Source organism: Pleurodeles waltl, chromosome 5 (genome assembly GCF_031143425.1).
Source record: "Pleurodeles waltl isolate 20211129_DDA chromosome 5, aPleWal1.hap1.20221129, whole genome shotgun sequence".
Lineage (NCBI taxonomy): Eukaryota > Metazoa > Chordata > Amphibia > Caudata > Salamandridae > Pleurodeles > Pleurodeles waltl.
Genome location: NC_090444.1, coordinates 1,717,894,293 through 1,717,906,678, shown reverse-complemented (window position 1 = coordinate 1,717,906,678; position 12,386 = coordinate 1,717,894,293). Strand labels below are relative to the sequence as shown.

Sequence of the window (12,386 nt, the reverse complement as noted above, 5' to 3'; positions counted from 1 at the left end):
CATGGGTCGATTAATGCAAAGTCATGCTTATGTGTATTCATTACCTTTTTAGTGTGATTCTTCAGTTGTTTTTTTTTGGTTTATTTGAAGTATCTTGGGCTAAATTCTGAATGGAATTAAAATCACCTTCTATTATTATTGGCCCCACCGAACCCATGGCAATGTTATAGATCTGCAGCAAAGCACCTGTTCCATCAAAGACAGGGCCATAATACTTTACCAAATTTAGAGGGGCCCCATTTACATTGAGCTTCATGTGGATCTCTCACTACATAACTGACTAACCAATCAAGCCCCCTTCCCAGAAAGGACCGCCAACTCCCTTGCTGCTAACACAGCAGATATAAAATAGGCATGGGAGTACTGCTTTGGAACAAAAATGTTCGGCAAGCTGTTCTTAAGATGGGTTTCTTGTATAAACAATACTTCTGGAGAAAGTGACCCCAGCCAACTAATCAGCCCCCCCTTACTTCCCTTTATTTGACATTCCATTTACATTGCACAAAATAAATTTGACTTAACATCCCATCACAGAGGCGCCTTTTGTTGACCAGTGATGTACCTGTATCACTCACCCCGACAATTTTAAGTCCTACTTCAGGTGTTCTCGCTTTCATTGCATGTGAAATCCACCACCCCTGAATACCACCCCAGAAACCCAAGTGCCCAAAAAAAGAAAACAAAAAGGAAAACAAGGAGAGAAGAAGAAAGAAAAGCACAAAAAGACCCCAGTCCCAGCGAGGGGGGAATTGCCCACAATACCCCACTCGCAGTTCTGCAAGATACACTGGGTGCCATGGCACTGCAACCTGTCACAGCCACATCCCTCCCACACACCCCGCCACACCAACAGTGATGTCACAGCTTCATGATCCTAGAATAGCATAGCGTTTAAATACCGGGCTCGAAAACCATGAGAAGGTAAGTCTGTCAACATGATGATCCTGTACAGCACACTTTCAATATATTTTATTTTTTCAAAAACACAATCCCAAAATGGAGTTTTCTTTTTGAAAATAAAAACAAAAACAAAACAAAAAAAACCCACCATGGGAGATTTCTGCCATGACGTGGGGGGGCACTAAAATGTTTTTACTTTCACTTACCACCATGGTTTGGATGGCAGGGTGAAATTAAATACTGCCCATTTGTCCACCCACTCTAAAAAGGGCAAGTGGACAATGGTCAAACCTCCAAAAGCCCTTACTCTGTTGGGCCATCGCAGGAGTTGGTAAGCAGCAGAGATGGAGCAGTCTCCGTCAATGACATAGTGACGTTTTGCCTGACGCTAAATGAGGCAGGTGGAACTTCAGTTTGGCAGAGAGGGTACTCCGTTGATGTTGTGACAGAGCACAAGGCGTGGCTCCTCCAGTAGGGTGGAGGAGCATCGCCCCTCACGGCCAGCAGAAGCAGCTGCAAACCTTTTACTACAAATCGATAATAAACTAGGTTTATTATCGTTTTGTAGTAAAAGGGTTCGGGCCACGGGCTGTGATGAGCACTGGGGGGGAGGGGGGTGCACATCACCCCCCTCAGTGCCCATGCATGTTTGGCTGGCCATCTCAGGCTGGCCCTGCGGACTGTTCTTTCTCCAGCCCGGCACTGTGTTGCCGGGCTGGAGAGAGCAGGCACAGGCTCCCTGTCTGCCTGGGAGCGCCCTGGCTGGGCGCTCCCAGCCAATCCTAACGCCGCTCTGAGCAGTATCAGGATTAGCTGCAGGGCAGGGTGGGAGCCTGTGCCTGCAGCAGAGGAGGGGCGCGGTGGTGGCAACAGTGGCAACGATGCAGGTAAGTGTTTTTTATTTTTTTAATTAACCCCCCTCGTGCCGCCCCGCCCCTACAAAGCACTGCGAGCCGCTCCTGCAAAAACCCTCTCCACCAAACTCTACATCAAGTCCTTTAGTAAATGTTCTGCATTGTTCATGTGAATTGCCTGAAAAAGTTGATTTGATATGTTAAGTGTTAAGCAGGCAATGATGTAATTCATACAGATAGTGCCAATCTGAGGAAAAGCCTCAAAGCCCATCTGTATGCTAATGAGAAGTATCTGAAACAATAAGGCCCAGACACAATTTTTACAACAGTCCAAATGTGAATTGAGTGGAAAAAACATAGAGATGTGCAGAAGATCACTCATTTTGTCAGGACGTAACACAGACTGAATTGACAATTGCTACTTACCAATTGTTGTTTGAACTACCAGGTGTGAGACCTTCTCACTCAGATGTTTAGATCATGCATTGTAAGGCACTGCAACACAATTATTAAAATAGATATATGTGTGTATTTTTCAGACCTAAATTCTAAAGGTGTGATCGTTCAAGCATTTGAAATGTTCCGTCTAAAGTCTTGCGTGGACTTTAAACCGCATGAAGGGGAGCAGACATACATCAAGTTTGAGAAGCTCGATGGGTAAGCTCTTTCGATTTAGGTCACTTGGGATATAGTGACAGCATATAAATGAGTGAGAGTCCAGTTCTCAGAAACAAAAAAGTGTATCTTCCAAATGTGGGTCTATATATGGTTTCCCACACATTTACAATTTTTGCAAATCATGGAAATCCGCAGCTGTACACATGGATATGTGGATCTACTAATTATGGGCCTGATTTAGGGTTTGGCGGAGGGTTATCCCTTCCGCCGAAATATGAATCCCATAGGATATAAGGAGATTTATATTTTGGCCAATGGGATATCTGTCACTGTTGTGACGGAGTAACCCCTCCAACAACCTCTAAATTAGGCCCTAAGTGTAAAAAGAAAGTCCAGAACATTATAGAGGCCGCTGGTCTTGCAAAGAAATCCATAAAACTTTGATATTTACATGTTTCCCTAAACCTACACCAGCTGTTTATCACAAGGCAGACAATTCACTGGTGTAAGGTAAGGGAAATGTACAGCTGTCCATATTTTGTCCTTCCTATTTTCTCCAACCCTTACCTTTTACTTCATTCTTTGAAAAAAAGCTGCCACAAAGGCCATGGGGGCTATTTTCCCACTTTTAATGCAAATTTTTTAGAAATGCGGACTTAGTGGGTGTTTCCAACATTTCGAACGTATCCCTATTACCGTCTCTTGGAAACATTTTAGTGATCCTGTTCTAAATGTAAAATAGATCGAAGATTGACTCCCTTGGAGGATTTCACCCTATTGAAAGTGAAATTTAAGATTTAAAATCTTGTTTCAGTAGATTAGAATTTCTAAATTCGAAGCATAAATTCAACGTTTTCCTAACTGTAGGAGACAACTGTGCTCAGAAAATGGTTTTGGCCATCAGCCCCTGAAGACAGAACCTTTGGCTGCCCAAATCAGGTGTTTGCAGTTCACGTTCACATAGTTTATTAAACAAACAAGTGTGAATGTTCATTTTTCATGTCTGCAGATGCTGGTCATACGTTGGTGACTTACAAAAGGGGCAAAGTCTGTCCATCGGGGAAAGATGCGATTATAAGTCCATTGTTGAACATGAACTCTTGCATGCTCTTGGATTCTATCATGAACACTCAAGGACCGACCGTGATGACTATGTCAAGATTTGGTGGGATGAAATCATTGAGGGTAAGCAGTGCATTACCCAATGCTTCTGATCATGTCATCAGAAAGGTTTGTCATGGAAAACTGTGCCTGTGGTGAGGCTCAGAGAAATTGTTTCCCTTCCAAATTTGGGAGATTGCTGTGATAATCCATGTTATTTCGCTGATTGGCTTCCTCTTCCACGGATGGAAAAATCAGGCTGTAGGCAAGCAGCCATCCAGCCATCGAGGGCAGTTCGTCAGGTTTGCATGGTTCGTGGATTTCACCGGACCATATTTTACCAGCAAGGGAGAACCACCTGGACTACACAAAATGGTAGGAATAGTCTATTTCTCTATTTGGCCAATATAGCAAATTTGGATTTGTGTGGCCCAAATCTGATGCTCAACAAGCAATGGCACAGCCAATAGGTCTGGCGTTGGCCTCCAGCCTTCTGAAAATTCTTATTAATTTTATAATGGTTTTGGTATAACTTTATTGTTTGAAAATATGCCAGGCCCTCATAAATCTAAAAAAATAATTTACTACAGCCAAATGTTTATTTTGTGTCATAAAACCTACATAGTAGCATAGTAAACTACTTTGTGTGGGGATGTGTTCCTTGTGAAAGGACGCCATGTTTTAACTCCTAGTTAATTCAGGTAGCGGCTAAAGTGGGGTGATACATTGCATGTTGGAGTGCATGGAAGAAAATGTGCATGACACCAACTACTGACTAATGGATGAAGTCTGGTTGAAACACATATAAGTAACCATGTTATACACATACGTTTGGTTAAAAAAAAGGTCTTGGCTAACACAGACCCAACAAGTCAATCGGTAATGAAGGAAAGAATGCAAGAATGAAGGGAAGAAGGAAAGAGAGAAAGAAACAAAGTGAGAAAGAGAAAAAGAAAGAAAAGGAAAGAGAAAGAAAGGAGGAAAGAAAGGAGTCAGAAAGGAAAGAACAGGCAGGAAGGAAAGAAAGAAGGCAATAATTATGGCAGGAAAGAAGGTAGAGAGGAAAGAAAGAGGATAGGCAAGGAAGGAAGGAAATCAAGAAAGAAGGCAAGACAAAAGGAAAGAGAAAGAAAGCAAGAAAGCAAGAAAAAGACAAGAAAGGGGAAAGAATGAAAGAGAAATAAAGAGAAAGAAAGCATGAAAGAAAGATGACGAGAGAAAGCGAAAGAAAGAAAGAGAATGAACAAAGGAAAGGAAAGAAAAGAAACACATGTGAAAAGGAAAGAGAAAGAGGGAATGAAGGAAAGATAGAAAGAGGGACAGAGGAAAGAGAAAGAAATAGCAAAAGATGGAAGGACAGAAAGAATAAGAAGCAAAGAGAAAGCAAGAAAGAAAGGTGGAAAGAATGAGACGGAAGAAAGAAAAGAAAGAAGGAAAGAAGAGATAAAGAAAGAAACAACAACGAATGAAAGAAGAGAACAAGAATAAAAAAGGATAAATTAATACAGAGTAGTTTCAAATGGACACAATCTGATCAGGTATGCTGTGAAATAGCAGCTGTCAAGAAAACAGAACACTCCAAAAGGAACTTACAACAGCATTGGTGGGAGATGGGAATCAGAGGTGTCCTGCTATCACTTCAGGCCCTAAGCACAAAAGTAACACTAAAGTCATTATGAAGTCAAAATAAAAAAACTGGCACTGAAAGGAACTAGCTTGGGTGTAGACGTGCTCCTTGTGAAAGAGCAAAATTCAGACAGTCATAGTAAAGGTAACCAGTGGCTTAAGTAGGCTGACTCACTGCCCCATGCTGTATGCTATAGTGGGAGGAAGCAACATGTGAATGATCCAACAATAGACCAATGGATGAAGAGAGGTGGCTGAGTTATATTGAGGCATTATTGCACAACATTGGTTTATTGAAAACAGCAAATTTTGAATTGTAGATTCAGCTGTTCAAATTATTTAAAATATGTAAGCCAAAAAACCTGTGACTTGTCTAAAACCAATGTAAGAAAATTGATGAGCTCAGGCAATTGTAAAGACTTTTTTATCCATTGTTGGTTCACAACCATATCGATAATCATAATCAGAGAACATGGAATATTTAGCAGTTTTGTAGCATCAATCTGTCTTTGGTCAGTCACAGGCAATGACAGCTGTAACCTCCAGCAAAATGAAACTTAAGCGGCTGCTTTAAATGCATTGTTCAAAGCCTGTGCTCTACAAGCGATCTCAAAGCTTGCAAACCATTTCAAAATATACTTGCTTTCTATATACATACATACATACATGCATACATACATACATCCTTTGGAGCTTGGCAGGTTACTCTGCAGAGTTGGAGGAGGACTTGGTTTTCCTAGAAATAACTTTATCTGTTCAATACCCAGATTCCCCTTCTTAAAGGTTATCTTTTTTTCTTTCTCTCTCCAATTGTATTCCTTTTCCTCTTATCTTTCTATTTCCCTTTCCCTTTCCCTTTCCCATCCCTACCTCTCTATTCCTTACCTGTCAGGCCCATTCCTCCTGTCCCTCCACTTTGCTTTTGTTTTTGGTGAGCTAACCGTAGCTTAGCCCTCTCTGATTTCCTGGCCTTTTCATCTTCTTTGGCCTTAACTCTCTGAAGGGGATACTGCAAGTTCAGTGTCAGTGCTAAAGAGTAACCCCTTGACTCGGTGACATTGGAAATCCAAGTGAAGATCACAGAAACCACGGAAAGCAAATTTGGGACATCCTCAATGTGTGGGGAAAACCTGTGCTTGGGCGATAAGCGAGCCTGACTCTACTCCAGTCTCTCCATGGGATCCTAACAAGGAATCCTCCCCAGAATCCATCATAGTTTATTCTATACCACCCAGTTTCTCTGATTGGTCTCTAATGTAACGCACATGGACTTCACTATCATTTGTTCTGGGAGACCCCACCGCTCTCCAAATGCAGACCCTGTAATGCTGTAAGGACTGTGTGTCAGGGTCTACTTCCTCCATCCTGGTATCTACCATGCCTATGTACTGTTAATGATATTATAATTGTAATTGTAATAGTATTTATATAGCGCTTAATACCCCTGACGAGGCGTCAAATCGCTTTTTGGCGAGAACCACGCTACTTCGGAACCCAAAAAGAATTAGTGGTGGATTAGTATAGGGAAATATGAGTACAGTTATAGTATTATTATGAGTTAATTTGAGCCGCGGATATGTGAGTTTGTTAGTTGGATTGACTGGAGTGTTGGAGGGGGGAAAAAGAGAAGAATCCAAAAGTGTTACTTGGGAGTTTACAGTAATAAGATTTAGGCTTCGAATGAGTAAAGGGGGGATGGAAGAGGGAAGAGTCGGTGTAAAGGGTTAAGGAGATGATAGTAGCAGGAGAGGTTTTGGAGGAGTTAAAGGTGAGATAAATGAGGGAGAAAAGCTGTTTGGGAGATCATGGTAGTAAACTGAGGTTTGGGTGGGTTAGATGTGGAAGAGGAGGGAAGAGCTTAGGCAGGGTTATTTAGGGGATGAAAGCAGTAGAATGGATTTGGGATGAGTCAGAGTGTGAATGGAGGATAGATTGATAGAGACATGACATATGGTGATGGGTAGACAAAGTAAAGCTTACAAGAGAGCAAAAGTATTTTTTGATCATTATTTTTATTTCATTTATTTATTTTTTCTGATTATTTTATATTTATATCTCCATATATATATATATGTATATATATATATTAGATTTATTTATAACTTGAATTTTATTAATAGATTATTTTTTTTTTCTCTAGTACAATAGGACTAGAGTACATAGTAAGGGAATATATGTCCAAGGAATATAATAATGGGTATAATATCTGAAGAAAAGTAGTATTGTATAAACACAGACCTTCAAGATTTGTAATATTTGAAGTTAATTAATAAGTGTACTTTTCTAACATTTACTTATCTTTACTCAATTTTTGAATAGCCAAATACCTATGATAATAAACATTTGATCAGTGTGATATTAAATGAGAGCAGGGATTCATAAGTATTTAATATAACGACTTATCTAAGAGCTATGCAATGACCTATGAATATGTTAAGCATAGAATAACATACACATATATATTTATATATATATATATATATATATACACACACACATACACATACATACACACATGAATACATACAAATATACACATATATATGTGCATAACTATACATATTTTAACCGTGAGTAAATATACATTAGTTAAACAGGTTTAAAGAGTATGTGTGTATTTTATTGTTATGACATAGTAGCAATACATATTTTCTAAAGAACTATATATATCTAGAATAGAATATACACATAATCAGATAAAAAATACTTGTCAACACAGGCATATGCAGTCCATAGCTGTTTGAATATGGTGGTTATGAAGGAAAGAGCCAACTCTTAAGTAGTCTTCTGAAGACAAAATAGTTATCTGTGGATCTTATAGTTGGGGGTAATGAATTCCATAGCTTGGCTGCTTGAACGGAGAAGGATGTACCACCTATAGTCTTTTTCTTGGATGGTGGTGTTCTAAGGCGGGGTGCCAATCTTGACCGGAGGTTTATTTGGTGAATGTATTTGATTATTTTGTTTCTGATAAAAAGTGGTCCTGGTCCATGAATAGCTTTGTGGGTGATACAAAGCAGCTTGAAGGTGCATCTTCTGGCAACGGGTAACCAGTGTAGTGCTCTCAAGGCAGGGGATATGTGGGCTTGTGACTGGCTTTACATGGAATAGTACCCTGGCTGTCGAGTTCTGAATTTGTTGTAGTTTTGTCATAGTAGATAGAGATGATCCATGGTAGAGGTCATTGGCATAATCCAGTTTGGATAGTACAAGCAAGATAGTAGCCTGCACATTGTGTGGAAATCCGAGGTGGGGGGAAGATGCGTCGTAGTGGCTTCAAGGTGATGAAGCTTGTTGATGCTAATTTGTCCACTTAGGCATTCATTGTTAACTTGAAGTCCATGGTGATTCCAAGGTTTTTAACTTCCTTGGATAATTGAGGAGGTGGTTCGAGATCGTCAGGTCAGGCGCACAGTGGGTCATTATTTTTCCAGTCACCACATATGTGTATTTCTGTTTTTGGAGGCATTCAGTTTGAGATGGCTCCAAGTCATCCACTGATCAACGGCTCAGAGGCAACTGAAGATTTGTGAGTTTTCAATGTTTCTGGGGCATTCTCATTTAAGTAGTATTTGTGTGTCATCTGCATAGTTGTAACATGTGAGATGAAAATCATTGATCACTTCTGGTAATGATATCATGTAGATGTTGAAAAGCAAATTTGACATGTTTGATCCTTGGGTGGCCCCTGCTTTTGTGAGGTAGGGTTTGGACGAGAAGAGGGGAGAATAGATTATATTAGTTCTTTTTTGAAGGTAGGATGTAATCCAGTCGAGAGCAGTCCCTTCTATGCCGGCTTTGTGGAGTCTTTGAATTAGGGTGTCATGGTCAACTGTATCAAAGGCAGCCGAGAGGTCCAAGAGAAGTAGTGCAGCAACTCCATTACGATCGGCTGTGTTTTTCAGATCATCCCAGATTGCTACGAGTGCCGATTCAGAGCCTCTTCCTGGGCACAATCCAGGTTGGTTTTCTGAAAGTATAGAATTGCCTTCAACGAATTGTGACATATAGGTGAATGCTGCTCTTTCTATCAATTTGCCCAGAAAAGGTCCATTTGTAGTTGATCTGTAGTTGTTGGGGTCTTGCGGGTCTAGGTTTGTTTTCTTTAATAACGGTCATACGTATGCCTTTTTCAGGTCTACAGGAAAGGTTCCTGTAGTTGAAGAGTTGTTGATGATTCTTCTTATAGGTGAGGCAGCAGAAGTAGATAAAGTAATGTTCTTGAAGATGTGTGGTGGGCAAGGGTCAGAAGGGCAACCAGAAGGTCTGCTTGCTTTGACCAAACCCATAAATTCACCTTGTGATATTTGTTTGAAGGACTGTAGAGGCTGGGTTGGTTTAATCTTAGAGGGTATTTTAGGAAAGGGGTTGGTGCTGATGGTTTTCTTCTGTTTTAAATAGGAGCCCAATGTGTCTGCCTTGGTTGTGTAATGAGTTGCCAGTTTGGTTGTGAAATCTTGAGTAGTGGGATGACTTCCTTCCATGCATGTAGGTTTTCGAAATTCATTGAGAATTTTATAAAATTCTTTGGCTGAAGAATTAGCATTTTAAATTCTGTCTGAAAAGTACCTTTTTTTAGCTTTTTTGATTGATGATTTGTATATTCTGTTAAGTTTGTATAGCTGCAGTTTGTCTTGACTGCTGTTTGTTTTGAGCCAGGTCCGCTGCAACTTTCTGATTTGTTGCTTTATCTTTTTAAGTTCTGTGTTTCTCCAAGGTGTTGATTTTCTTTTGTCGTGTTTAGTTTTTCTGACTGGTATTAGGATATCAAACGCTTCCTGTAGCCACTCATAAAGTCTTGGAACAGAATTAATTGTATCTAGATCTGTGTTGGCTATTAGTTGTGTTTCTAAGTCATCAAAACTGAGTTTGCTCCAAGGCCGATAGGTGCATGTATGTAAGTAGTTGTAGGGTGTGTTGATTTGTGGTGTTTTATGTTGGAAAGTTATCAAATGGTGGTCTGACCATGTGATTGGGGTGATGCTATGAACAGTAACTAGTTCAAGCTTAGCAAAAATGACATCTAGGATGTGTCCAGCGATGTGTGTGGGATTGTGTACAATTTGATGTAGGTTCAATGCGACTAGGCCAGGTGATGGGGCATATTGGGTTTGTCAAACTAAGTGGGTCATTACAAGCTTGGCGGGCGGCTACCGCCGCCTGCCAAGCGGTAACCGCCGTGCGGCCGCCAATGCAGCCGCCCTCCCGTGAACCCCATTACGACATTCCCGCTGGGCCGGCGGGCGCAAACCAAGTTTACGCCCGCCAGCCCAGCGGGGATGAGGCCGTAACATAGGAGCCGGCTCCTAATGGAGCCGGCGGTGTTGCGGCCGTGCGACGGGTGCAGTAGCACCCGTCGCGCTTTTCACTGTCTGCTAAGCAGACAGTGAAAAGCTGCCCGGGGCCCTGTTAGGGGGCCCCAGGACACCCCTTACCGCCAGCCTCTTCCTGGCGGTGCAAACCGCCAGAAACAGGCTGGCGGTAGGGGAGTCATAATCCCCAGGGCAGCGCTGCTTGCCACGGTTGTAATACGGGTCTCCGTACCGCCAGCCTGTTGGACGCCACATTACCCCTGGCGGTCTCTGACCGCCAGGGTCGTAATGACCCCCAAAATGTTTCGTCCCCAAGAATGCATAGGTTTGAGTATAATGTAATAAGGTTTGAGACTGTATCTAGAAAAGCTTCTGGGGATGTAGAGTTGTTAGGTGGAGGTCTAAAAAGGAGGAGAGAGTTACAGGAGGAAGTTGGAGTAGGGTGGCATCTGGTGAGGAGGGCTTCGCAACCTTGTATGGAAATGTTGTCTGTTTTACTGAGATTTATTGCCTGTTTGAATATAATAGCTAGTCCACCTCCTCTCTTGCCTATACGGCTTCGTGTGATGGTTTGATAGTCTGGAGGAAGGTCTTCATGCAACACTGGGGCCATGTCATCTCCCAACCATGATTCTGTTATGAATAGTAAATCAGGTTGTGTGTCTGTGAGCAGGTCGTAGATGTGGTGCTTGTTTTTTGAGAGTGACCGAGCTTTTATGAGCTGGCAGTTTAGAAAAAGTGTGTTAGTGGCGGTGTTGTTTTGTTTAGGAGAAGGGTGAGCAGTGTATTTTGAGCTTGTAGCGGGTGTGTTGTTCGTTGTGATAACTGTGTGAGGGTCACAATAGTCTTGTTTTTCAATATAGTGTTTCTCTTCCAGCAGGCTTAGGAGGCATTTTGTTGGGTCTGTGTGTGTGGGTGGTGGACTTGGTGGCTGAGAGAGACATGAAGAGTGTACTGTTTTTTGTGGGGTAGCCTTATTATGTAATAGACAAGGGGATGCAAAGTTGTTAAGAGTGGTATGTTGCTTATTTTGTGTGCGTCTGTTTAGTGTGGATGGAGTATGGGTTAGGGGTGGTGGAGGAGCATGTGGATCATGATGTAAGGCTCTAAATTGTGCAATGGATGAGAGGCGGGTGAATGAATGTTGCTGTGTTGGGGTGCTTGTGGTAGATGTTTGTGAAGAGTGAGACTGGAGGGGTAAAGATTGGATGGGATTTGTATTCTTTTGTAGTCATGAGGGTGGGAGTGGGTGTGACAATAAGTATAAGGAAAGTTTGTGTTGATTTGAGGTGCTGATGTGTGTGGTCTGTATTGTTTTTGTGGAATAGTGGAGAAGGGATATTGATGTAGCGGTTTTTGGTGAGGGATTTGTATGTGAGTTAGTGCTGGTGAGTGGAATTAGAGTTTTAGAGGGGGTTGTTGATGTGATTTGGAGATGAATGTATGAGGTGTGTATGAGGGGATGGATGTGAGTCAGGGGAGTTTGTGTTAGTTGTGATGACTGGAAGAGGTAATATGTGTGGTGGAGTGGAGTGTGAGGATTGTATGGTTGAGTGTAGTTGGTGAAGAGAGTGAAAGGGTGTTTGTAGATGGTGTGTTGGAAGGCTGGGCTTAGGAATTGTCATGATAAAAGGTGGTCTGTGGGGAGCAAATAGAGGTTAGTGTTGTTAGTTTGTATGAATAGGGAGTGTGTATCTGGAAGGCTGAAAGTAATGTATAGTGTGGTTTTGTGTTGTGTGGGTGATGGCAGGTTGTGTTAGTGGGAGTGGACAGAATAGTGTTTGCTGTGAGAATGAAGGTGTTTTACTGCTGTCGTTGTGGTGGATATGTGTATAGGTGTTGTATATGGGGTATTGTGTTGGATGGTGGGACATTGAAATCTGTATGTGGTCAGTTTGTGATGCAGGCTCAAATAGCCCTACTGGCCAATAGAGACCTAGTCCTAACCCTAACCAATCAGATTTCCAAACCTTAT

The 12,386-nt window shown here is 41.7% G+C and overlaps 1 protein-coding gene across 2 annotated transcripts in view; it reads left to right on the top strand.

Moving 5' to 3' along the window:
• The window catches only part of LOC138296699 (meprin A subunit alpha-like), an 81,290-nt gene that overhangs the window by 29,807 nt on the left and 39,097 nt on the right, over positions 1-12,386 (top strand). For both annotated transcript variants that reach the window (XM_069236075.1, XM_069236074.1), the window contains exons 6-7: positions 2,294-2,411; positions 3,382-3,557. In XM_069236075.1, the coding sequence (XP_069092176.1) occupies positions 2,294-2,411; positions 3,382-3,557 (294 nt within the window). The remainder of the gene's footprint in view (positions 1-2,293; positions 2,412-3,381; positions 3,558-12,386) is intronic.